This window comes from Nothobranchius furzeri, chromosome 15, assembly GCF_043380555.1.
Source record: "Nothobranchius furzeri strain GRZ-AD chromosome 15, NfurGRZ-RIMD1, whole genome shotgun sequence".
Classification (NCBI taxonomy): Eukaryota; Metazoa; Chordata; class Actinopteri; order Cyprinodontiformes; family Nothobranchiidae; genus Nothobranchius; species Nothobranchius furzeri.
Window position 1 is genome coordinate 57,201,455 of NC_091755.1, and position 27,860 is coordinate 57,229,314.

The 27,860-nt window shown below is 43.8% G+C and overlaps 1 protein-coding gene and 1 pseudogene across 4 annotated transcripts in view; one reads left to right on the forward strand and one right to left on the reverse strand.

The window, feature by feature from the left end:
• Positions 1-10,339: 10,339 nt before the first annotated feature.
• Positions 10,340-13,588, reverse strand: LOC107390995 (uncharacterized; annotated as a pseudogene).
• Positions 13,589-23,690: 10,102 nt separating this feature from the next.
• Positions 23,691-27,860, forward strand: part of slc12a5b (solute carrier family 12 member 5b) — a 52,246-nt gene continuing 48,076 nt past the window's right edge. For all 4 annotated transcript variants that reach the window (XR_008564297.2, XM_054746043.2, XM_054746044.2 and 1 more), the window contains exon 1: positions 23,691-24,021. Coding sequence is in view for 3 of the 4 variants with exons in the window: in XM_054746043.2 (XP_054602018.2) it covers positions 23,979-24,021 (43 nt within the window). In the remaining variant the exon portion in view is untranslated. The remainder of the gene's footprint in view (positions 24,022-27,860) is intronic.

Consider the following 27,860-nt stretch of genomic DNA (forward strand, 5'->3'; position numbering starts at 1 on the left):
TAAGCTCCAATCCACAAAAGTTTCAACTATAGTTCCTCAAATTGCAGTGATGGTATTTTATTAATTGAAACAGATTATCTGTAAGGAGAAGGAGGAGAGTAACTTTCTATTTTTTTTCCATCTTATTCCTGTGTCCAAGTGAGGGAGGATTTGTAAGCATCTCCATGTTGAAGAAGTTGACAGAGGGCAGAGTGAAACCGATGACCCAGGCTCCTCATTCTCTCTCTTTCGCTTCTCTTGACTCAATCGTAAAACGAAATTTTAACTTGCTTTCCCCGCTGAAAAAAAGAAGCTTGCGTTGGTCTGCAGGGTGGGGATTATGTTGCCGTCTTTCAACATTTGTGCAACAATGCACAGTTTTTACTTCACCAGAACCCTGCTACAGTCACATATACACTAAAGCATAGACATTTATTTTCAACAGGTTGCATTAAACTATGCACATGCATATTCTAGACAATGATTTCTGAATGTTGATTTGACATCTGATTTGAATCAAAATCATTGTTTTTACAGTTCACAGGCTCTACATGTGCAAATGTGTTGAATGTGGTCCTGTGCACACAACCCACTAGACAAGTAAAGTGTGGAGTTTGTTTGTTTTTATTAAGATCTCTATTAGCCACTGTTATAACAGTTGCTATTCTTCCTGGCGTCATATTGTCATCAAATAAACATAAGAAATGGAGTTAAACAGCTTAGGAGAACTGCTAAAATTAGACACACACAAACAGAAAACACTGCAGCCCAAATATATTTACGGTGGAGAAAAGGCAACAAAACATTAAAAATCCACCAGAGCTGCACATTTCAGATAGTTCACTCCAAATGCGTGTGGGCCCACTACACCCCGAGCTGAGCCAGTGCCCACAATGGCCACAGTGCAAGACATGAACACGAAAGCCGCGCTGTTTGCTTTCCTGGTGTTGGACATTTTAAGGCAGCACTGACAGATGTGAGTAAAAATACATACAAAATGAGTATGCACCGCACAGCTGGACAATGTCATGTGGTTTGAAGCTGATGCCGCTGTTTAATACAAGGACCTGAGATCCATTATCTTTTCCTGCTTTGCTACAGGAAAACTCTAGGGTCAGCTACCTTGAAAGAGGCCCTGGAGCCAAGCGATCAGGGGCACTGCAAAATCTGGTCCAAACATCCTTTGCATGCCTTGAGACAGCACCTTCCTTCATTCAACACAACCAAATTCACAAGTTTTAAATAAGCATCACTTGAATTTTAAAATGTGCATGACCCCGACAAGAAAAAAACTAAAAAAACAGAAAATAAAGGTTTTTTAAATCTGTCAGTCTCTGTGTTAGTTTATTCTGTTGGTTCGGCAAAGTTATTTTATTAAATAAAACACATACACACTAAACATCTGAATTTTCATGGTTTTCTTTAAAGGGATCAAATGCTTCAAACACAATCACAGAATGTTGTTCAGTTATCCCATAATATTAGTCTGAAGTTATCTGTGTTTAAATTAGTGAAGAACACTGAAGCATCACTTTTGTTCTGGGGCTGGTGCAACTCCCCCTGGAGGTGAGCAGCCACCGCCGGCCAGCTGGTGTTGGGGGCGTAGACTGGGCTGTTTTGGGGCCTTTTGGCCTGCCCCTGGCGGTTGGTAGGCCAACTTTTTCTGAGAACAAAAGAAAAGAAAAACTAAATGTCATGTTTAAAATAAAGTCATCTCAGACTGAAACCCCCAAAACTAAAAACAACAAATAAGCCCGTTCTGGAACTTTGGATGGGGAGGAGATACGTCTCCTAGTGGGTGTTAACTAATCAAACAGCTGATGTGAGGTACTTGTTCTGATGGCCCGTAACCTCCATTTACATGAGAGAGGCTCTTAAAGATTAGCCCTATGGAAATAACTGTAGGCTATTTCTATTTCACACCTCAACCTCTTTTCGAATTTGGATCCGGTCGTCCTTTTTGTCGCACAGGCGGAGCTCGTCCCATGTCTCTTTGTAATCGTGGTATCTGCAAAGATGGCAGAGAAGCACAAGGCAACCTCAAAGAACCACAAACATCTGAAAGGTGCTGTGTGGTGACGAAATAGCTAAAGCAGTTTGTCTGAATGTAGTGACGGTGTGTGTGAAGCTTTGGTGCTTACTTTTTAACTGGGTCCGCTTTTTTAAAGTTCACCCTGTCCATGACTGAAAGACAAAATCATTGGGTTACTTTAAGGGTATGGCTCTACAAAACACTCACACACACTGGTCCTTAGTACTTTAACAGGTGCAAAACAAACATAACTAACATTTTGACAGAATATGTCTTCTTCAGAGTTCTTCTTCAATTAAAATGATAACATTTTGAATTAAAGTCATCCTAGCATATTCAGATTGTGTCACTGAAGCATTTAAATAATTTATTTCTCAAAAATCCTACCTGCAAACAAAATCCTCCTCGAAAAAACACGTCTTGAACGATCCAATCAGTCTGTTGGAATCACCGGTTTCTGTGGAATCTGTGCAACAATCAACATTTCTACATATGTTTGAAAATAAACAATAAAAATGATTGGTTTTTGTGTTATTTGAATTTGATACAAAAAAACCTGTATAAGTTCTATTGTTTATTTATTTGATTTTTTTTTTCAAAAATCTGGTAAAAATGACTAAAATCCCTGTTAACTCTAAGCAGCAGTTACATAATTTGCAGTTATATGTCTAGTTACAGGCCATTAAAAGGAAGTTTTTCTACTAAATGGCCAAAGTTATACTCAGCATCCATCAACCCCAAAAGCCTTCTTCTACATTATTTGTACATTTGTATTGTATTAATTGTACTTATTGTGTGAATCTGTTCTGAACCAGATTGCTTCTCTTTCTACTAGAAACATAGGGCCAGGTCAGAGCATGGATGGCAAAATAAATCAGAGATATTAGGTGTGACTGCAGGAAGCGGAAAGAAAATGGAAGAAAAATAGGCTCATGGTTTCACAGGACAGGGAGAAGCTAGAGGAGAACAACAAGGTGGTCAGGAACAGAAGGAAAGACTTCTTTGCTGGCATCAGCTGCTGCTGCAGGTGATCAACTAGTTCTGTTCAAGACTGGGCCCAGTACTGGAACCGGCTGGCATGGCCAACTCACTGGAGGAATCAGTTGAAAATTGTAAATCTTCCAGGAAAAAACTGGCTTTGAGATCATCCTTAGATTAAGGCACTTTGTGTGCGCCTCCAGCCCCACCTGTTGTAACCGAGTCGCTAGACTCTTTCTCAGAGGAAACTATCCCAGGTCTGCTGATATTGATTCCAACACTCAAACCTGCTGGTTAACAACGCAACATCATGCCAGTCTGGTTTTTCAAGTATGTTTTCGTCGCCCAATCACCTCGAGTCCTCTCTTTTATAAATAGTAGTCTAACCTGTGGGATTAAATCTCAGAAACACAAATATATTTTGTCATGTTTTGTGACGACTGAAGCTAAGAATGAAATTCATGTAAAAAAGAAACACTTCTGTAATAATATTCAAATATGAAGGTTGGTTTGATCATGTTTTTGTGCACCAAGATGAAAGGCGACTTTTATCAGAAAATATAACTACACAAGAGATACAGAGTCAACAGAACAATTTCTATGCATATTTGTGCCACACCAAGGCTCATTCACAAAGAACATCCTCTGTGCATAACACACAAAAATTCTGTCACGCTGAGCAGGAGAAGTTAGGACCCAAAACGCAGAAGCCCAGAATGACTTGAGGCAAGAGCAGTTGAAAAAAGGCCAAATCCTTTTATTAAGGTGGCAACAAAAATAACTTAGATGCAGGAATCAAATCCAGAAAACTGAAAATCAGGAAGCCAAAAAAAAAAAAGCTCAATAATGAGCACAAAGACTAGAACCTGACGAGGGAACAAAACAACGCTGACTCACAACAATCGACCGACAAACACTGAGGGACAAGACAGGGCTTTTAAACACAGAGGGAGGTGATCCGAGGAACAGGTGTGAGTGAGATCTGGAGGGAAGGCAGGTGCATTCAATAAACTAAATGGGGAAAGAAATAAGCAGGAGAACCTGGATGAGAACAGGAGGAGGCTGGGGACAGAGGGCCACAGACCATGACAAATTATTACATTTTTCAGTTTTTTTTACCATAAACCTGGGATTGAAGGGGTTAAACCTCAGAAACACACTCATTTTTTTAATTTAGTTTTGTGAGAACTGAAGCCAAGGATGAAATTCATGTGAATAATGGGATTTGTGACATATTTTATCATTTTAAAACTGCATTCTATGCAGCAATCAGTTTCCCTCTGAGATTAATAAAGTATTTCTGAATTGAATTGAATTGAATTGAATTGAATGCACTTTTTGTGCACAAGGGAGAAAGGAGTGATTTTTTTTTCAGGAAATCTGACACCATAAAAAAAATTAAGAGCAAATAACAACATTTTTATGCATATTTGTGACACTTAAGGCTCTGACAATTCACTCCCAAAACAAGACCTTTGGACACATCACAAGAAATAATTTCCTTTTTTTAGTTTTTCAATTTTTTTTTACATTCCAGGTGCTTAACCTTGTATTAAAGGGGTTATATCACAGAAACACACAAAACTTTCATTATGATTTTAAGGATTGAAGCTAAGGGTGAAACTCATGTAAACAAAATTGTAACTTACAACATTTTGTGCAATTTTAAAGACTTTGGTCTCCAGAGCCCGTTTTTGTGCAGTGCACCAAGATCAAAGTTGTTACAAAAGTTAAACGGTGTGACAAGGGTTAAAAATGTTATTTCTTAAACAAAAATAAAAAAGCAAATGTCATGTAAATATACAGTTTATATGAAATATATAAAACAGAGTTAACGCACAAGTTGCTGCTTTAATAGGTTTATTCATTTTTTGTTTATGTATTTTTCCCTCCTTTATGGTTACTTTGCATTCTTGATTATGCACAAGTATGCTGGAAACCTGTAATGCTGCAAAGATTTTTGGAATTAGCTGGGGTTTCTATTTGTTGTGCATGTTTTAACTGAATGCTGCAAACAAATGCTTGTATTATTTTTAATAATAAGGCATTTATAAAACAAACAATTACACACATGTTCAAACATTGAAAGTGCTCATCAAAGCCCCATTCTAAAACCAAAAATTAGAAATAGTGTTTTTGCAAAAATATGAGCAAGAATTCATTTGTCAAGCAAGAACATAAATGCTTTATTCATTTCCTTTAAACAAACTTTAAGACCAACAACCCTTTCATGGATAAACAGCTAAACATATTACATATTTTACAGAATTGTATAAGTATATACAAAACATAGTGGTTATATTTTTTTCCACACACTCCTCTTAAGTTATATCTGCAACTAAATATTATACACAAATAAAGTAGCAAAAACACAAACACCCAGCCGCGTGGCTGGAAACAGCCAAGATGAGCATCGGTTTACCTCACCGAGATGCTTCCTTTGCATTTTTTAGTTTTTCGTCGTAAACAATCTCCTCTAACATCTTACGTCTTTTCGCCACGTTTCAGGGCTAAATGCTATAAATTATTTTCAGCCATATAGCTCTCAATTTGTCAATAAAAAAGATTTTCTGCAAACCTGCATTTTCCCTGTTTTCACAGTGTAAAGAATGAGTTGTTTACATCTTACTTATGAACCATAGAATGTGAAATCCCATAAAAAAATGAAATATCAATCTGATGGCTCTTTGAATGTTTTAACCAGAAGATCGGAACTTTTTATTGCAGGGATTGAACAACACTTCGTATTAACTCAAAGAAAGAGAGAGAGTCAGGTTTATAATAGTCAAGAGATTTATTTCTAAACAATTTAAACAAGACTAACTTCAAACACTATGTGTACTGATGGAACTAAGGTGGAATAAGACTGATAATGGTGTATGTGTGGAATGTGTTATCAGAACCAGCGGATCCGGAGAAGCAATTAGTTCTGAGTGGGAGTGAGATGGTTTGCTCTAAACTACGGTTGGACATTCATAACCACATGAGACGCCATCTGTCTGTCTACGTACCCCAGGGGAAGCCTCCGTGTAGATCCAGAATGTTGAGGTACTCTTGGACCCTCTTTGGAACCAAAGCCGGTAGAAAAGCAGTGGTTGCTGACCAAGCCAGTCTTGGAATGCTTCCAGGTCACGACAGTTATCATTGGCATCAGCGAGACCCTGAAGGGGCCGTGAGGTTCAGCTTTTATTCTGAAGGAACCTTTGCAGTCAGGTGTAACGTGCAACAGATTTTATCCAGCTTGTCGAGGTTCTTTTGCTTAAGAGGAAGTCCGGAAGGCCTGTCCAGGACTTCTCTAGAATGCGTTGAACTAAAGAAAAGGTGGCGTGGGATAGTTTTTATAACTGTCATATTTTGGTTTACTGGCGAATCAGAATTTGACAAGCAAAGGAGGGATTATACAAACACCACAGAAAACCACGCCTCGCTTCAGAAACGAAGGTTCTGATTGGATCAGACAAAGGAAATGTGTTGTGTGACTAACATTACGTGTCATCAGTGACTAGTGCAAATGTTTAAGATTATATTACTTGTAAAATACTACTGATCACAGAATTATAATATCAAGTAATTAACATTGTCATTTCACAGATTGATCGAACGTTGGGCTTACATTATTATTGGTAACAACAAATGTTATTTGATTATTATTTTAAAAGAGTTCTCTTTCTTCTCTTGAGCTGTAGAGGGAGGCAAGCGGTTTAGATGAGCAGAGTGCATGAAAGACCTTGGCCCATATCTTGTACATCAGGCTTGTGTCAGAAACTTTATGTCTCTGCTCGAGCAGAGCAAATAGAGCAAGACCTTTAGGTCAAAAATGTAACGGGGTGACTCGAGCGGGGCGAGAGTTTGGATGTGGCGTGGCTTTTAACCCAAGCGCGGAGTGACTGACGCCGGGTTGAATGGACACGCTGTTTAATCTGGGAGCCGGGTGCGCAGCTGTATGGTGACACAGCTGAACATGGCGACTCCTGGTCTGAAGCTGATCTGTACGAGCAGGCAGGATTCTCAGATCTGGCTGGTCTGATCTGGTTGGTCTGATCTGAACAGGCTTCGTGATCAGAGCTGATCTGGTTAAGACTCTAGTAAGTTCGGTGAGAATGATGACTGAGTGAGCCGGCGTTGTGCGGCACTTCCTTATATAGGTTTGGCGGGTGACGTGAAACGGAAGCCTGGCGCTAGGGATGTTGGGTAATGGAGTCTGAGCGGCTCTGCGGTGCCTCCCTAGAGGAGGTTGACGGCTGAGAGGGAGGTTGTGTGACAGGACCCCCCACCCGAGGGACGGCCCCAGAAGTCCCAGAGCGGCGAGCCCAGAAGTCCGTTATGAGAGAGGGGTCCAAGATGACCCTCGACGGTTCCCATGAGCGCTCCTCCGGTCCGTAATCCGCCCAGTCCACCAGGTATTGCCATCCCCTGCCACGGCGACGGGCATCCAGCAGGCGGCGCACACCATAAACACCATCACCGCACACCCCACGAGGCGGTGAAGCGGGCACAGGGGGGGGAGCGAGAGGAGAGGTCCTGACCGGTCTCAGCTGGGAAACGTGGAAGACGGGGTGAACCTTGAGAGACCTGGGCAGGCGGATGCGGTAAGCCACGGGGTTAATGACCCTTTCCACGGGGTAAGGACCCAGAAACCGTGGGCTGAGTTTCTTGGAGCCGGCGGGCAGACGCATGTTACGAGTAGACACCCACACGTTATCGCCCAGCTGAAAGGTCGGACCAGGCCGGTGGCGGCGCTTATGCTGGCGTGAGTACTCCGTGTTAGCTCGTGTGATGGCAGCCCGAGCACGGATCCAAGCGAGACGGCAACGTCGAACTAGGAGCTGGGCCGCAGGAACCTCCGTCTCCGGTTCCTGGTGAGGGAACAGAGGGGGCTGGTAACCATTACACAGCTCGAATGGGGAAAGACCAGTAGCCGAGGAGACGTGGAGGTTATGGGACATCTCCGCCCACAAGAGATGCTTTGGCCATGTGGTCGGTTGGGAAGAGGCGAAGCAGCGCAGGTACCGCCCGAGCTGCTGGTTGGCGCGTTCAGTCTGTCCATTGGTCTGGGGATGGTAGCCAGACGAGAGGCTGCTACTGGCACCAACCAGCCGGCAGAAGGCTTTCCAGAACCTGGACATGAATTGGGGCCCTCTATCCGAGACAATGTCCTGAGGGAACCCATGGAGACGGACCACCTGCTCCAGAAGGACTTCGGCCGTCTGCTTAGCGGTGGGCAGGCCGGAAAGAGCCACCAGGTGGACCGCCTTGGAAAACCTGTCCACGATGGTCAGGACGGTGTCGAGCTGGTTGACGGGAGGCAACCCCGTGACGAAGTCCAGGCCTATGTGGGACCAGGGTCTGTGGGGAACAGGAAGAGGATGGAGGTCGCCAGCCGGGGGTTGGTTCAGAGTCTTGGAACGGGCGCAGGTGGAACATGCAGCCACGTATTCATGGACATCCTTAGCCATGGAGGGCCACCACAGGGCCCGACGTAGGAACTGGAGGGTGCGGGTCTCCCCCTGGTGGCCAGCCAAACGGGAAGCATGTCCCCATGCTAGGGCCTCAGACCGGCAGGTGGATGGCACATACAGTCGGTTGGAGGGTGTGTCAGCCGGTGCGGGCTCGGTGGGTAGAGCAGCTCGGATGGCGTCCTCCACTGGCCAGTGAAGGGCTGCAACGAACCTCTGGGCAGGTAAAATAGGCGGTGGGTCCTTGACGGGTGCAGATTGGGCGTGATGGCGGGCCGCCAGATCCTTATCCATGAAACAGTCCGCTGCTCCAGAATCCAAAAGCGCCTCCAGCTCAACGGGCCCCTGGGCGAGATGAAGTGTTACTGGGAGCATGGTGCGGGTCGAGGGGGTTCCGGCCGACCCAAGTAGGACCCCTCTGCTGCTGCCTACTTGGAGACGGCATTTCCCGGCCGGGAAGGACAAGAGAAGCGCCGATGGCCCGGTGCGCCGCAATAGGCGCATAGCCCCTCCTTATAGCGCCTCTCCCTCTCCTCTGGGTTTAAGTGTCCCAGCTGCATGGGCTCATCAGTGAGTGGGCTGACTGAGCGGGACTGATCGTTGGTTGCCGCTGCCGCGGGCTCAGCAGGTCGGCGCGTAAAGAGGCGCAAATCCATTTGGAGAGCGAGGTCGGCTGCCTCGTCCAGGGTCCCGGGGGTCTCCTGTCCGATCATCCCGTCTCTGATGTGGGAGGAGAGCCCCTCCAGGTAGATCGCCTTTAGCGCGTCGTCTCCCCATCTCAGCTTGGCCGCCTTGGTCCGGAACCGAGACGTGTACTGCGCTACCGTCTGGTTTCCTTGCCGGAGCTGGAGGAGTTGCGTCTCCGTTGACGTCTCGCCACTGGGGGGAACGAAAACCCTCCTGAGTTCGTTCACGAACATATCATAGTCATTGCAGACTTCCGATTTCTTATTGTACATGGCGGCTGCCCACTCCTGAGCTCGGCCAGTGAGGAGGGAGACCAGCATTGCCACCCGGGAGCGGGGTGTGGCATATCGGTGTGGCTGACATTCGAACGTCATGGCTAACGTGGCTAACAGTCCTTCAGGTGAGCCATGCGTTCCATCCCATTTCTCCGGGAGGCTGAATACAGGTTGGTCTCGGTCTCTGGAGGTCTGCTGCTGCTGCGCAGCAGAGAGCTGGAGAACCACCGTGGCGATGGAATCCACCTTGGCGGCCAGGCGTTCCACCGTGACTTCCATCCGGTTGACCTGAGCACGCAGGTTATCAAACTCCGCTGGGTTAACTGTGGACTCAGTCATCCTGTAACGAGGTGACTCGAGCGGGGCAAGAGTTTGGATGTGGCGTGGCTTTTAACCCAAGCGCGGAGTGACTGACGCCAGGTTTAATGGACACGCTGTTTAATCTGGGAGCCGGGTGTTCAGCTGTATGGTGACACAGCTGAACACGGCGACTCCTGGTCTGAAGCTGATCTGTACGAGCAGGCAGGATTCTGAGATCTGGCTGGTCTGATCTGGTTGGTCTGATCTGAACAGGCTTCGTGATCAGAGCTGATCTGGTTAAGACTCTAGTAAGTTTGGTGAGAACGATGACTGAGTGAGCCGGCGTTGTGCGGCACTTCCTTATATAGGTTTGGCGGGTGACGTGAAACGGAAGCCTGGCGCTAGGGATGTTGGGTAATGGAGTCTGAGCGGCTCTGCGGTGCCTCCCTAGAGGAGGTTGACGGCTGAGAGGGAGGTTGTGTGACAAAAAACAGGACAATTCATCACGCTACAACAGGTTCTTATGACTTGCAAATGGCAAAACTGAACTGGAAGAACATGACTCACTGTAGTTTGAGTTTGAAGTACTTTTGACACCATGAGCAGCTCGTCCCATAGCTGAATCATAGCTGTCAGACCTGTTCCATCAGACCAGCCCTGGGCTCTGTCTCTCGGCTGGATAGGGGTGTAAGATCTGGTTGTAGAGGCACAGTTTCCCCTGAGTCTTCCACTTCCCCACCAACACAACCCTGAGACACACCAGCCAGTCTGAAGACATTTGTCCCTGCAGTGAACCCTGACAGCTTCTGTGCCAGGGCTCAAGATGCCTTTCTGAGCCTACCCGCCCTTTTCCGTCTGGCTGATGCTGAAGCAATATGCTTGGTGCCAGCAAGTTCAGTCAGAAAGCCCAGACTCTGGGATGGAAGACTGTAAACGTGAAGTCCACAAAAAAGACACGGAAATGGACGGAAACCTTCGGGTGGGAGGGATTCAAACTGCACCAGCATGAGCCTCTCACCAGCCCGGCCCTGTAAATAGTCTGCAAGAATGCAGCTCAGCGAAGCTCCGAAAACATCCACTCGGCGTGAAGACGGAGGGTAGCTTCTTCCTAACACTTCCCCCGCATCTCTGTTCACCACCCCGTCATTGCTGAGGGCTCCCCACTCTTCAGCCCGGGTCCAGGTGGCCTTGGTTAGGACTAACACCACTTTACCCCCCTGTCTTTGCAGCTGGTCCAGTCGGGAATGGAGCCATGGCACAGGGCCCAAGGCACTTAGCTCAGCCTGGCTCCAGAGGTCCAGCGACACAGTGAAGCCCAGGGCCTGAAGAGATGAGCCCAGGTGACACAGCATGCCTGGAAGATGCCTGTCATCATCAGACGGGTACAGCAGGACCACATGGCCTCCACCCACAGCACCTGCACACAACAAAATATTCAATTATGGCTTCTGTGATCAAAACATCAGTCACACCACAGCAGGGAACGGGGTTGTGATGACACAAAAGATAAAACAAATACAATTTTAAGAAAGCTTTATTTCAGCTGTCAACAACAACAAGAAGAACAATATTTCTTTTTATGTGTTACACTTTCCACGCCGTCCAGGACTCTGTAAAATGTCAAATATGTCATTTTCAAAACTGATGGATTTTTCTTGAGGCTTTCTGCTGACTCAGTCACATAAATCTGATGAAGTTTTTCAACTTAATGAAAAACGTTTACCTGCATATTGTTGGATCTAAAACTATCTACGAAAAATACTTTAATAAACAAAATAAAATACCTTCATATCTGACTCAAGGGACTGATTCAAAACAAGAACATTTTATTTTACTTTCTTAAGAAAAACCCAAAACAACGCACAGCAAAATGCAAACTTCCACCAACAGAAAAACAAAAATGAGAAACAAGTAGACATTTGTACTTTTCTACTGATGAATGAACTAAATAATGAACTGTGTCCACAGAATTGTACCTTTTACATCATCTTCTTTCAACCACTTCCAAACGTAGCCCGGAGAGAAAAGCAGAATTTGCAATAAGATGCTTTAATAGAGAAAGTTTAGAAAGATCAAAGGAGAGGCTCACCTTTTAGGACACCTTGTACTAAATAGGCTCCAAGTATGGCCAAACATATCAGCATTAATCCGATGAGAAGTGGCAGGATCCATCTCACTCGAGATGCTGGAAAAACTAAATATGAAGCTTTTATTATGTATGGAAATAACATCATTAAAATATGCATAGACATTAAAGTATACATCAAATACTCACGGTTCTTAAGATAAACATTAAATTGTTTTAGTTGGATTTAGTTTTGCAGAAAACAAGAATAAATCTTACCTGTAAAAGGACACTGACACGTTGTGCTGCATTTTTTCTAAGGCGTCTGCAAAAGAGAAACGATAATAACAGAAAAACAATATGTTCTAATTGTGAAGCAAACAAGCTCAACATGCATCAACAATAGCCTCGCGGATTTCCTTTTACCTTTGTGATGTTTGAAAGGACAGTATCTTCCTCTCTTGTCTTCTCCATCCCACCAAAACAGCACAAAGCATTTTGTATTAGAAATAAATCTTTAAAAATCTTGTTTCTTGTCAGTCGATTTGTCAGTTACCTGGAAGCACAAGCATGGTGCCACAAAGACTTGTGAAATGTTGATTTCTCACACAGAGCATCTGTGCAGTTGGACCAGTTCAGTTTACTGTAGAGGTGAACACCCAGGTACTCAAAGGTATCCACCACCTCAGTGTCTGCACCCTGGATGTTTAGTGGTGAGTGAGGAGGAGTGTTTTTTTTTTTATTCAATCACCATTTACTTTGTCTTACTGGTGTTCAAGCAAAGGTGGTTACGCTCACACCAGTCCACAAAGTCTATGACGACTGACCTATCTCATTCACCCCAGACCTACAGCTGACAATGGCAAAGTCATCAGATAACTTTTGAAGGTGACTGCTGCCGGTGTTGTAGGTGAAGTCCAAGGTGTAGAAAGTGAATGAAAAGGGTGAGAGCACCATACCCTGTGGAGCTCCCTACTGCACACAACCACCTCAGAGGTACAGTTTTGCAGCCTCACGCACTGTGGCCTGTTGGTGAGGTAGTTGGACTAGAGTTTAGTCCATGCAGTCAAATATCTGTCCACTCCTGCTCCCCTCATCTTCTGCTGCAGTAGACACAGCTTTGTTTATTGCTTTTGTGCATACTTACATAATAAAATAAAACAGATTGTAATAAAGATTATATTATAGTTGTAGTAATCAATATGAATAAATAGTTCAATTTTTTTAATATATTTCAACATTATTATCAGTGTGCTGGTGAAGGTTCTCAGTCATCCAGGTCATGGTAATCCAAAGAGTTGAAATGAAGGCAACTGGACCTCTTTGGTTTCTCCTTGCTTCTCATCCGAGGAGCTTTGTCAAACATCTTCAAGAAACCAAAGAAGCCCAGTTGTTTTCATTTGAACCTGTCATGGTCTGCGTTCTGCGTCTCCCTCATGTGTCTCCTTGTGTTCTCCATCTCTCTCCAGGTTCTACCCTTAGGTTTCTGTGCCCCTTTAGGACTTCAGCTCCCTCCTGGTTTCCCTCAGGTTTCCCCTTTGTGATTTCAGGTTTTGTTATCCCATCCTTGTTAGTGTTTTCTTCTGTCTAGTTTTCAGGTTTATTAGTTCACTTATCTTTAGTTCTCTACAAATAGATTTTTACCTAGTCTTTTCCCCCATCAGTTAATTAGTCTCACCTGATCTCTTCTGCTCTCACTCCCCACACACCTGTCACCTGTTTCCCTGATTATCTCCCTTGTGTATATAACCCTGTCTGTGTCACAGTGTGGTGGTTGGCCCATTGTTCGTGTCAGCATTGGTTTGTCCTCCCCCATCTTAGGTCTCTAGGTTTTGGCTTCGTGGCCCACTAGGTTTTCTTTGGACTCACCATCTTAATAAAGATGTTTAATTTTACATCCTTTCCTGCTTCTTGTCGTTCTGGGTATCTGCACATTGGGTCCTACTCCTCCAACCCTCAGCATGACAGAACCCTTTGGATTATGATCAGTGTTATTTTATATTTGAGTCTTTAAATGGTTAATAGTTCAGCTTGACCTGATTAGGTGCACGAGTGTGTGAACTAATGTGTATGTATGCTAATGAGTCTTAATATTTTCACTGAGATGTTTCAGAGTGCTGCCCTTCCTCAGAACAGGCTGCATTTGGTCTGCACGCACGGTGAAGGTGGGTTCACATCAGATATCTCTGTCTGTATTTACTCTGAGGTGTGACAGACTTCAGATGTGTTTTAATTGCAGCTGTGCCGTGGAATAAAGCCATTAGAGTTGAAAGCAGACCCTTGTGCTTGATTGAGAAAAGAAAAAAGGGGATTTCATTCCAGCCCTACATGACCTTAATCTGTAGGATTAGGCCGTCAGGACGTTCACTGCAGGGTATTTGTGTCTGTGCCATGCACATCTTTGTGAGTGCATGCGTGCTTTCTTTTCTTGCTTTTTGTTTTCTTTTGATGTGAATTCTGCATTCAGTGGTGTGTTTTTGCATGACAACAAAGGGGTGACTGAGTTTGACGGCTCTGGCATTCAGGGTCACATGTTCTGCAAGCGAGGTGGGTGGGAGGTGCTCATGTGTTAAGAGCTAAAGCCGCTTGGGCCAGATGAAGATGGCTCTCAGGCTCTCTGCCAATCATAGCCCAGCCAACAAGCTACTCTCACTGACAGGGCCTGATCACGGTGAGTTAGGTAATGATTCATACCGTCCACACCAACAAGCAGTGACACAAGCGAAGAAGAAGTCAAAGTAAAGTACCAAGTGATTGCTGCTTTACCTTAAATTCATTCATTCATTCATTCATTCATTCATTATTTGTCATTGTCGTCTTCCTCTGCTTATCCGGGTCCAGGTCGTGGGGGCAGCATCCCAACTAGGGAGCTCCAGACCGTCCTCTCCCCGGCCTTCTCCACCAGCTCCTCCGGCAGGACCCCAAGGCGTCCCTGGACCAGACTGGAGATGTGACCTCTCCAACGTGTCCTGGGTCGACCCGGGGGCCTCCTGCCGGCAGGACATGCCCGAAACACCTCCCCAGGGAGGCGTCCAGGAGGCATCCTGACCAGATGTCCAAACCACCTCAGCTGACTCCTTTCGATCCGGAGGAGCAGCGGTTCTACTCCGAGTCCCTCCCAAATGTTCAAGCTCCTCACCCTATCTCTAAGGCTGAGCCCGGCCACCCTATGGAGGAAACTCATTTCGGCTGCTTGTATCCTCAATCTCGTTCTTTCGGTCATCACCCAAAGCTCATGACCATAGGTGAGGATTGGGACGTAGATTGACCGGTAAATCGAGAGCCTGGCTTTCTGGCTCAGCTCCCTCTTCACCACAACAGATCGGCTCAGCGTCCGCATCACTGCAGACACTAAACCAATCCGCCTGTCGATCTCCCGATCCCTCCTACCCTCACTCGTGAACGAGACCCAGAGATACTTAAACTCCTCCACTTGAGGTAGGACCTCCCTCCCAACCCAGAGTTGGCAAGCCACCCTTTTCCGGTGGATTCATTCATTCATTCATTCATTTCAGTGGGTAAGTGATGAGCAACACCTAGGACATGCAGCCTCCTTTTTGCAAAGCAGCAGAGAAACCACGGAGTTCTGTTTTATTTACTGTTTAACAGAATTACTGGAATCAAAGAAATTCTACAACCTCTAATCTCTAGAATTAATTGATTTTTATTTTGTTTGTTCATCACTTTAATCTTCAGTCACAAATTTCTAAGAACTTGAGATTTCTTCCAACGAAGAGCAGACAACCGTTTTTAATAAATGAAACCGCCATGTGCTGTTTACTGCCTGCTTCGTATGATCAATCAACTAAAATAAAAAGAGCAAAGTAGAGTATTAAGCAGCTAATGAGGCAGATACATGTGAGATGTTGGAGACCAAAGCAAAGCTAGAACATTTAATGTCCACGATGCATGAAATCATGAGTATCCAGTCACTTCTAGAGTTCTCCAAAAAAAAGTTTTGTAATTTAGAGAACATCTCAGAAACACATCCAGGGATATATTAGGAAATAAAAAAGTTCACTATTCTCACAATGTTGCACAAAATTACAAAAGTCACATTGAAATCAACTTCATTTAATCTCTATCTATCCATTTCCTTTGACTTAACCAAGATCAGGTTGTGGAGGTAACAGATCCAGAATTAAAACTCAGACATCCCTCTTCCTGAGGACACTCTCCAGCTTCTCCTGGATCCTGAATGTTTTTCCAGAACAGACCCTCTAGCAAGTTCTGGGTCTGGTCTCCTCTCAGAGGAAAGTACTCAGAAAGCAACCAGGAGTAGGTGGAGGAATGCAGCGCTATTATGAAGCCTGATTTATACTTCTCTGTGAGCTCCGCAACGGAGAGACGCACATGGAGTGTCGGAAACTTCAACGCAGGCAGCGGAGCGTTGCAAAGCTATTCCCCACCGGGACAACAGAGGGCATAGCACTTTTCTGTGGTGTCCTGCCACCATAACACTCATGTATCTGGTCCACAATAGCACATTTAGGGATGGTCAACATTGGCTTTTTTACAGATATCCGATATTATCTAACTCTTCATTTCCAATACCGATATAAACCGATACCGATATATGTGAGGTCCCCCTAATAAAAAAAGAAATAGTTTATGTAACCAACATCACAAACCTCCTTTCATGCACACTTATCTATGAAAAATATGGCAACTGCTTCATTTTCAAGTTAGGCAATGAAAAAAAATTGCCATATTTATTTTTTCTCCAATAGCAGCTGAATCATAAAATGTAAACATAACACTACAACTGTAAGGTAAAGTGCAAACAGCTGCAAAAGTTAAAACAAAACACTCCAACATACATTTAAGCAGGGCCAGTAATTAGCCTACTTGTAGTAAAATTTTAAAAATAAACTGGGCTCAAGCCCTGCTCTAATTGAGCTCTACACGAAACTGGCTAGTAGCCATAACTTGATTATTACAGTCCATAAAGTAACAAACTAAGCTCAATCAGCCCTACTCATTCAAGTAACCAAATGTGCAAATTAAAACAAATGTCCAGTAAACAAAAAAGTGTCTTCTCATGAAGTGCAAAAACTTTAAGTGAAAGGAAACACGAAGGTTGACTGGGCTATGTGACAGGGTTCCTGCACTAGTTTTCACTCATCCTTGTGTGTGAGAGGTAGGTTTTTCTGAATGAAAATCAGAATTTCAGCATTATCGCTACAAACACGGTTCCGCCTCTCATCAATAACTTGGGTGACAGCACTGAAGAGCCGTTCGCTGTCAAAACTGGTGCATGGTGCAGTTAAGTACTTGCGTGCTACACAGGAAACAGCAGGGAAGCGGGTGTGGTTGGAACTCCAGTACTTATTTACCAAATGTGTTTATATATTTCAGAGATTTTTAATACAGACAAATTTGTCCTTCATTCACCTCCACCTCTTCATGCGGTTGCCACCTCTAAACCCACGTTTCCCATCATTTCCATCCACGTTTGCTCTGTAATTTATACTCCTTAAGTTACGGATGAATAAACTTTCAAATTTTTGGACTTTTTCCACAATGCGTTCTTTATTCTGTTCTGGGTCTGCCGTTAAACATTTTTTTAATTTTTAACGAGGCAACGGCAGTGCTGGTGATGAATGTACAGGAATCGACGTCCTGACTAATCACAAGCTATCTCCGTAAATTTCAGCGAATGTTTAAAATTTTGGGCATGTCTCCATCACCCTCTGTGAGCCCGCCGAAGAGCCCTTGTGATAACGCATAATAGAGTTGCATGTCTCCGCACCGACGCAGATGGAGAGGTATAAATCAGGCTTAAGCTCCATCCCAACAAACATGCCCGTACAGGCCGCATGTGGGATCTTCCTGGGCAAAAACTTGGCAAAGGGTTGCCACAGTGGGATCCACAGCCAGGGGCGTAGCACCAAATTCTGGGCCCTAGGTACAAGTCTTCTAGGTGGGCCCCCATGCTCAATTACTTAATACCTCTCTTACACATTTTTTGTCATGCTATAAGACAAGATAATAAATATGATCTTAGTTTAACCTCTATATTGAGCAAATACAAATGCCAGCATAATAAAAGTGAAATGCCCAGACTTCACATATAATTATTTTTATTTGCCAACAATGTGTTCAAACAAAAATCCTGGAATTTATTTTCCAGTAAATGCCCACTGACGGGTCTTCATGTTAGCAAAATCACTTATGAGATCTTTAAAGTCCAATCCTTTGGCTTATTGGCTTTCAATAGAAAGAAGAGCTAGGCTGTTCAGTCTATCCTGGGATCCTGGGTTGATCTCAAATAATTTTTCACCAGTTTCAGTTTGCTAAAAGCCCGTTCACCCCCAGCAACAGTCACAGGTAGTGTGCAAAATATCGTCAGTCCAATACAAACTTCTCCAAAAATGCTCTGTAATTGCATCCTGCGCATTAAGCAGAGGAGACCGAATGTGTGGAAATGTGGCACCATATATTGTTCTCAGGTGTAGCATCTCATTCTCAAATTCAGCTGTGAGATCCTTGTAATATTTTCTCATCAGTGCCTGGCATGATATATTCATCTGCTCTTCAGTCATGTCTGTCATGTTCATGATGTTAAGCTTTGCTGATATGTATTGATATATTAAATACATATGACATGAAATAAACCAGGTTCTCTCTGTGAATCAAATGTACTCTAAATTTTATAATCCCTGCATTATCAGCCAAATTATAAGATTGTCCGTTTTCAAGATCAAATATAAAGAAATTTAAAATAGGCTTAAAATATCTAACCAAGTCAATAACAATCCTCTAACACCAGTGTCATCATGCAATACGAAAAACAGTGGCAGCTTCACATTCCTGAGATTCCCACTAATCCATCGATACCAAGTTTGTCCTGGTCCATGACTGGGAAGGAGCTGAAATATCCACACAGAGTGCAGGGGCGTCGGACTGGGGGGGGAAAGGGTACCGTTTACCCAGGGCCCACTGCAGGGAGGGGCCCTGAGACAGCTTTGAATAAAAATGTTTTTGTCATGGTTTCTGCTGAATCTAACTGTGTTGTGCTGAGTCTTCTGTGTGCAGGTGGGTGTGTCTGGAGAGCAGCTGGAGAGCAGCTGCTACCTATCTGTTCATCAGTGGTCAGGGGATTTAAGGAGCGTTGGGACAACTCATCAGTACCGGAAGATACTCAGCATTGGGTAGAACTTTGCCAGCACCTAGCTCATGTCTAAAAACTTGTTATTTTGTGTATCTTGCCATCCTGAGATTATCTGTCCTGTTCTCCTCCGACCTCCTCAGGAAACTTCTCCTCCACCAACCAAGCCTCCATCGGCTGCAAGAAGACTCACCGGATTCCAACCCTGTCTGCCAGTCCCGTCGCTCACCCCTGACCGCCTGCTCTCCAATCCCCACCTGCCATCTCGGACACCTCCAACTCTGGTACTCAGCTCCCAGCCTCACCTGACTCTCGCTCTACCAGCTCAGCCAGCCGTGACTTGCCCACCCCTCTCAGCCTTACCAACAACCAGGAAACTGTAAGCTACAAACTCATTTCTTTCATGGTCAAACCTGCATATACTCACTCCAGTCTCTGTTCTAGAACCCCACCGGAACCATCGGATCTCAGACCATCATCTCCTTCGTACATTATAATAAACCTTTTTTACTTACCTTTGTCTCCGTGCATGATTCTGCATGTCGTGGGTCAAAAAGCTGCAGCCCAGCATGACAGTTTTGTTGTTGTTGTTTTTTTCCCCCCAACTTACTTAATGTCTTAATAAACTTCCCTTTACCTGGATAAAGAGGTTAAGAAACAGAATTTCGCCTTAAAAATAATAACTGAATAATCTCTGAGGCATCTATCACCCCTTAAAATGTGCAAAGTGGTTTAGTCCACACCAGCGGCCAGGGGCTGCATGGCCGCATGTACAGCTATGAGACATTGCAGATGCCGACAGCCAGAGCTGGAGGCAGGAGAGTCAGTCATGTCTTTTCCCAAGAAAGGGAAATCTGGCTTCCAGAAAAGAAAAGAAAAGATGGAGAAGGAGAAAAAGTTAATTGAACAGAAGCAAGTAGAAGGACGGTGAGCAGCAGCAGCAGAACACAGTTTTAGCTGATATTAGCTAGCTCTCAGAAGCTGCATTCATGTTAGGTGTTCAGTGTTAAACGCCTTTCCTTTCACCATCAAGATCAAATATAAATTAATTAGGTGTTATCAGTGAAAACACTAATTAATATATATATATTAATCAGAATTATTATCGCGGGCGGCCGCCACCAATTAATTCGCAGACCTCGCAGTAAAAACAGGTTCATTCTGTGTGGATATTTCAGCTCCTTCCCAGTCATGGACCAGGACAAACTTGGTATCGATGGATTCGTGGTAATCTCAGGAATGAGAAGCTGCCACTGTTTTTCGTATAGCATGATGACACTGGTGTTAGAGGATTGTTATTGACTTGGTTAGATATTTTAAGCCTATTTTAAATTTCTTTATATTTGATCTTGAAAACGGACAACCTTATAATTTGGCTGATAATGCAGGGATTATAAAATTTAGAGTACATTACATTCACAGAGAGAACCTGGTTTAATTCATGTCATATGTATTTAATATATCAATATATATCAGCAAAGCTTAACGTCATGAACCATGACAGACATGACTGAAGAGCAGATGAAGATATCATGCCAGGCACTGATGAGAAAATATTACAAGGATCTCACAGCTGAATTTGAGAATGAGATGCTACACCTGAGAACAATATATGGTGCCACATTCGGTCTCCTCTTGAGCTGCTTAATGCCATCTACAGGATGCAATTACAGAGCATTTTTGGAGAAGTTTGTATTGGACTGAGGATATTTTGCACATACCTGTGACTGTTGCTGGGGGTGAACGGGCTTTTAGCAAACTGAAACTGGTGACAAAAAACCTAGTCAATACTTGCTTCTGTTCAATTAACTTTTTCTCCTTCTCCTTCTTTTCTTTTCTTTTCTTTTCTGGAAGCCAGATTTCCCTTTCTTGGGAAAAGACATGACTGACTCTCCTGCCTCCAGCTCTGGCTGTCGGCATCTGCGATGTCTCATTAGCTGTACATGCAGCCGTGCAGCCCCTGGCCGCTGGTGTGGACTAAACCACTTTGCACATTTTTAAGGGGTGATAGATGTCTCAGAGATTATTCAGTTATTATTTTTAAGGCGAAATTCAGTTTCTTAACCTCTTTATCCAGGTAAAGGGAAGTTTATTAAGACATTAAGTAAGTTGGGGGGAAAAAACAACAACAATAAAACATTTTTATTCAAAGCTGTCTCAGGGCCCCTCCCTGCAGTGGGCCCTGGGTAAACGGTACCCCCCCCCCCCCCCCCCCCCCCCCCAGTCCGATGCCCCTGTCCACAGCTGTCTTAAATGTAGGGCACATACGAGTCTCATCATGTGGGGTCATGTAGGGGCCCAACAGGGCTTGGCCCATATATATGGACTGTCCCCTGTGGCCCCTCCTGGGCCCCTCACTGTGGAGTCCTCATGTGTCCCGCATTTCACAGTGGTACCCTGGTCCGCACATGTGGGCTTCCCACCATTTAATTAAAACAATAGTGGATTTGATTTATAAAATAAAGACACTCAAAGTGCTTTTCATTATTCATGCTGCTCCCATCTACCGGGGCAGCTGAACTGTGTGGCTGTGATGCTGATTGCCTCCAGAGCTCTGAGGGAAGCCACAGAAACACCGACTCTTTCAGTTAATGTTTCACTTCTGAGTCCACGTTTTTCTAGCTAAAAACACCCGACTACCTCTATTAGCTTTGGGTTAGCTCCGGGTTTGCACAGGTAATTAGTAGCTAACCCCAATGGCTCCAAACACCCAGTAGCTTCAGGGGTTAGCTCAGTTAGCTTTTAGCTACATTGGTTCAGAGTTTCTGGGTGTCAATTATTTGCTCCCACTCTCACTCCAACTGGTTACTTCTCATTTCTTAAACAACCATGTGGAAAGGCACGTCTGGTGGTCGTGGAAAACCTCTTTTTCCATTTTTGGATTGTCTGGTGGTGACAAGACGTGTGGCATGGCCAAGATGGAGGTGGTGGGAACCGCCATTTTGTACCCACGTCTACGGGTACAATTAAAGTCCCATAAAACCTTTTGTTGTCGGCAGAGGTTGTACATTTTCCTGTTTGCAGAAGAATTTATCTATTTTAAAAGAATCTTCTAAAAGCATTACAAACATCAAGTGTCATTTGCTTTTGTCACAGATGTGTGAGCAGGTGACGTTATAAAATAAATCTCTGTTGAGATCATTTAAAAAGCGGTGCAACAAAAATTCATCAAATAAATGCATATATACATGCTCCTGTCTGGTTAATTGATTTCATTTCTGTGGGAATTTTTAGAAAAGCCTTTCTCTGGTCTGCGGTTTGGTGTTGAAGGTGTGCAGTTTTCTTCAGGACCCCACAGGATCAGACTTTGGGTTTTGTTTGAGTCACTGGATGTCATTAACCTCAGGCTTGTGTCTTTAAGATGTATTAGAGATGGTATTAACCTCTGCTGAGCGTCGACCCTCGGTCGGCCCTTAAGCATCATGGAGAACTAGTTTCTGTTGGTATGATTAATCAAATCTCCTTAAACATCTGTCAGAACTCTGAGACTGCCCACTCAGGAATGAGTTTATCAAAGAGTACATATGAATGCATTAAAAAAAGATGAAGCTTCTTCTTTCTTTTTTTAAGTTCAAACACCAGTTGTGTTTTGGCCATGATAATTTTAGCTTGACAGGTGTGTGGATTACTTAAACGTACGTATAAAACATGAATGATGGCCTGTTTACAAATTGATAATCAAAATTGAATACACATTTAGACTTTTACAATCACAGGTTCCTCACGTCTTGTTTTGATTTTAACGTCTTTGCGTTAGTTTTGAAAAAAAAAATGCCCCAAACTGAAAAGGTTGGCTCCCACGCTGTCCAGGAGTCCAAAAGTCCTCCTGGAGATCCAGACGGCTGAGTTAGTGAGAGTTAAGTTCACAGAGTGATAAAGTGCAGCCTCCAGCTCTTTCCTGAACAAAGGCCCACTGCGGCACAAAGAAGTTTAAAAGAAAAATGCAGCAAAGGGGGAAATCTGACAAAAGAAGAAGAAGAAAATATCATTTCTATAGTGCCTCTCAAGATAAAAATCACGAGGCGCTTCACAAAAACAAAAAATGTAAAAATATAAAAAAGCACTTAGAAAATGTTTAAAAATATATTTAAAATGAGCAAAAATAGACAGTTGTGATTAAAAAAAATGTTAAGAAAGAGAGCGAGTGAATAGGAAAGAGGGAAATCAGTGGATCCTGAGGAAGGTGGAATAGGTGGGGAGAGCAGAATAAAGAGAGAGTGGTGAAGAAGGTCATACAAAAGCCAGCTTGAACAAGTGAGTCTTCAGCTGCTTTTTAAAGGAGACCACTGAGTCCACTGATCTCAGGGTCAGGGGGAGAGAGTTCCAGAGTCTGGGGGCCCCAGCAGCAAATGATCTGTCACCTTTGGTCTTTAGCCTGGTGCTGCACAACCAGTAGACTTTGATCACTGGACCTCAGCGACCTGCTGGGGGTGTAGGGACTAAGAAGATCACCAATTTAAGATGGTGCTTGTCCATGTAAGGCCCTATAGACCAGAACCAGGATCTTGAAATGAACCCTGAAGTTGACTGGCAGCCAGTGAAGCTGGAGGAGAAGCGGGGTGCTGTGGGGAAGGATGAATGCACAGTAATGAAGTGGAATCTGGTCTTCTGTCTGTAAAGCACATCAAAGGAGATTTTTGATCTCAGGAAGCAGAACTTTGACATCTGACATGCACCTCCTCTGTCTCCATCCTCCCATCATGATGAAATGGATGATAGTCACCGTGCATGATGGAGGGAAAGAGGGAGGGATAATGCCTTCAGAATACATGATGACTGTAGTCACTGGGCTTAAACTGACTGGGGGGTTGTGTGGCGTGCAGAGACAGAGAGCGTGCATGTGAATGACACGGAGCACCAGCATCACTCTTCCCCCTGCAGCAGCTCTCAGCCTCTCCTACTGATGGGAGATGAAGGGCATCCGACAGGTTGAGGAACATACGACACACGCAGCTTTCCAACTCCAACTGCTTTTTTAATTTATCCGAGTACCCACAAGAAATACCTAGTAAGCTGCAGAAGTAGAGCAAATTTTCTGAGCGAGTTTCACTCAGCACTCACAGCCTGTTGAAGAGGCGAGGGGAGGCTGAACAACATGACGGACTGTGAAGAGGGAGAAGGGGGACCCAACAGCCAGGGTGAGTGACAAAAGCTGCACCGAGTGATGAGTGGAGTGTGTCAATGCTGCGTCAGTTTGTGTTTCCAAGGCAGGTCACACATGTGCCCACTGCGATTACCTCAGTTCAAGGGAAGCTGAACGTTCTACTTTCATTGAACTTGTGTGTGTTTAAATAAATAACAAATCTAACACCATCACTCTGGTTTTTATATTTCCTCTGATGGGTGTAAATGTGTATGTTCGTTATATCTAAAATGATGATAAAAGTTCCATCTGCTCATTTTTTTTTATTCTTTGCAAATTTACAATTAAAAACTCTCTTGTTGAATTTGGCAATTTGGAGCACAAGTCCTTCTGAGGTCAACACAGGACAAACATCTTTAGCTCATGAATTGGTTACGTTTGACTCGTTCGTGTCTCTTCCTGTCCTCTCATCCAGCTGCCATTGTTTTTATAGAGATGCTTAATCAGCTCATATCATTCTAGTTATAATGGCCTTTAGTATTCAGCAGAAGCGGGAAGAATTTGTGTTTTTTGTTACAGCCAGTAGGCTACAAGTATAGTTGAGTCAGATCTTTTAACAGAGTCCTCATTGGACCAGAATCAAGCTGTAATGGAAGAACAGGAGAGGGAAGCAGCCAAGCTACAGAAATTGGAACGTGAGCACTTTGAAAGGCTGCAAGAAATAGAAGAGCAGCGTAGAAAGATTAAACGTTTGGATGAAGTTAAAAGGTTAAATGCTGCAAAGGCTCGAGTAAAGGTTTATGATGAAGCTGAGAGTGTTTCTGGAAGTCAGAGCTCATCACAGAGCATTAAAGCAGAGAGTGTAACCCAAGCTATATGAATCCCATTAAACGTCCCCCCTCAAGTTACAACTACAGCTCATCTCCAAGATGCCACAAGCCCTGCATTTGTTCCAAACGTTCCTACAGTCATAAACAATCTCAACGAAATCCTGGTGTACCACCTCAGGTGACCATTAGCCAACCACTCAAAGCATCAAGTCCACCATTTATCCCTCAAGCCATACAAGTTTCTGCTGCTGCAAATCAGCCACAGTCTAATCTGGATCTAGTTGGCGTTCTAGCTGAAGCAATAAGCGCTAACCGTCTGCCAACTCCAGAACCTACACTATTTACTGGTGATCCTCTAAAATTCAAAGACTGGCAGTTGTCATTTGAAACCTTGATTGACAGGAAAAACATTCCAAAGAATGAAAGACTCTACTATCTCAGGAAGTACCTTGGTGGACCCGCAAAGAGAGCAGTTGAAGGCTTTCTCCTAGTGGGCACAGATGCAGCATACGATGCAGCTTGGGAAGTGTTGGAAAAGCGCTTTGGAGACCTGTTCATCATGGGAAAATGTTTTAGAGACAAGCTTCACAGTTGGCCTAAAATAAGCTCAAAGGATGGAAATGAGCTTAGAGATTTTGCAGATTTCCTTAAAAGTTGTGAAGCTGCAATGTCACAGATACAGTCCTTACATGTTCTCAATGACTGTATGGAAATTCAGAAACTCTTGCTGAAACTTCCAGACTGGTTGACGACAAGATGGAATCGTGCAGCCATGGAAATGAGAAAAAATATTAGTGGACAGTATCCACCATTTTACTCATTTGTGGATTTTGTATCCACTGAAGCTGACTTAGCATGCGATCCCATAGCTTCAATGCAAGCCCTGAAGGTTTTGGAAACAAGTAAACCAAAACAGTTACGTAACCAAGTTATTCAAGCAAAAACATTAACAGTAAATTCGAACCATTCAACCCCCTCAGGTCACGTGAATGCTGTAATTTGCTTTTTCTGTAAGAAAAGGGGTCACTCACTTGATAAATGTTTCAAGTTCAGAGAAAAAACTGTCCAAGAACGCGTCAAATTTGTACAAGCGGAAAGGCTGTGTTTTGGATGTTTGAAAGGTGGACATCTTTCGAAAAGGTGTGATAAAAGAAGCACATGTGAAAAATGTCAAAGGAGGCATCCAACGTGTCTTCACGACGACAAGTTTGTTGAATGTAAAAGAGTAATACCTGCAACTGATGATAACCCTCAAGACAAACACGAAGAAAACGCCAAAGAAGGAGATGAACCAGCCACGGCAATCTCTAACAGAGCAACTCAAGCCACCTCAAATACGTTAACATCCTCTATACTACCTGTCTGGGTTTCATCTAGAAACGACCCTGACAGGGAAGTGTTGGTGTATGCACTGCTCGATTCTCAGAGTGATACATCCTTTATTTTAGATGAAATAGCTCAAGATCTTGACACAGATAAAAGTAAAACCAATCTGCAACTATTCACCATGTCTGCAAAATCAACAGTTATACCATGTGAGAAGCTGGTAAACCTTCAAGTGAGGGGGTATACACATGAAAAGAGAATCACCTTACCACCAGTTTATACAAGGGAGTTTATTCCTGTGAACAGATCACATATCCCAACATCTAAAACTGCCTTAAAGTGGGCTCATCTAGAAAGCCTAGTAGATAAACTACCTCCTTTGCTTGAATGTAAAGTTGGTCTACTTATTGGATACAATTGTCAACAAGCCCTCCTACCACGAAAGGTTATTGCGGGCAAGGACAACCAACCATACGCACAGTTAACTGATCTCGGCTGGAGCATAGTTGGCTGCTCGTCTCAGATTGAAAATGACAGTGATGTCATTGGCACAAGTCACAGGATCATTGTTTGTGAAGTAACTCCTGCGCCACAACCCACAGTGAACCTCCAGCAACAAGTGTGTTTTGTATGCAAAACTCAAGTAAAGGAAGTTAGTCCAGCTGATGTAATAAGGGCTTTGGAATCTGATTTCTCCGAGCATGCAACGGACGACAATCCAGTCTCTCAGGAAGACATTTTGAGACAAGATCTTCCAGTCAAAGAGGAAATGGTGGGAGAAGTTGAGGAAACAGATCCAGAACTCGGTAGAGGTCATACACATTCAGTGTGTTCAAAGGAAGCAAACCCACTGCTAGAGCGTCTAAAGAAGTTCTCCAGTTGGATGAAAGCTGTAAGAGCTATAGCCAGACTAAAACGATTCATCAAAGAGTACAGAGGTATTCAACAAAAGACAAACAAAGAGACTGATCTTGAAGAGAGAAAAGACACTGAGCTATTCATGATCAAGCTAGTGCAAAACGATGTTTTTTCTGAGGAAATAAAGAAAATCAAATCTCAACATGGAAATTCTTTGCACAAGCAAAGTAAACTAAAGCAGTTGAACGCTTTTCTTGATAAATCAGAAGTTCTCAGGGTAGGGGGTAGATTATCCCAATCGTCCTTGCATCCTGATGTAAAACACCCTGCAATTCTTCCAAAGGAGTCCCATTTGTCAGTTCTACTCGTCAAACACTATCATGAACGTGTACATCATCAAGGAAGAGGCATGACTATCAATGAACTGCGTGCAAATGGGATCTGGATCTTAGGATCTGGAAGTTTAGTCTCTTCACACATTTACCATTGTGTTAAGTGTAGAAGATACCGAAAGGCAACAAACGTTCAACAGATGGCAGATTTGCCAGAAGTAAGAACACAAACAGCTCCTCCTTTTACGTACTGCGGTGTTGATTGTTTCGGTCCATTCATAGTAAAGGAAGGAAGGAAGGAAGTCAAAAGATATGGATTATTGTTCACATGCTTATGTTCACGAGCTGTGCACATCGAAACACTCGAGGATCTATCAACTGATGCTTTTATGAATGCTCTTCGGGTTCTAATAGCCATAAGAGGTCCTGTCCGCCAAATAAGATGTGACCAAGGCACAAATTTTGTTGGCGCCAAAAATGAGTTTCTGAAACTCATGAAACATATGGACCAAGAACCCCAAAGAGCCATTGGATGCGAATTTGTGATG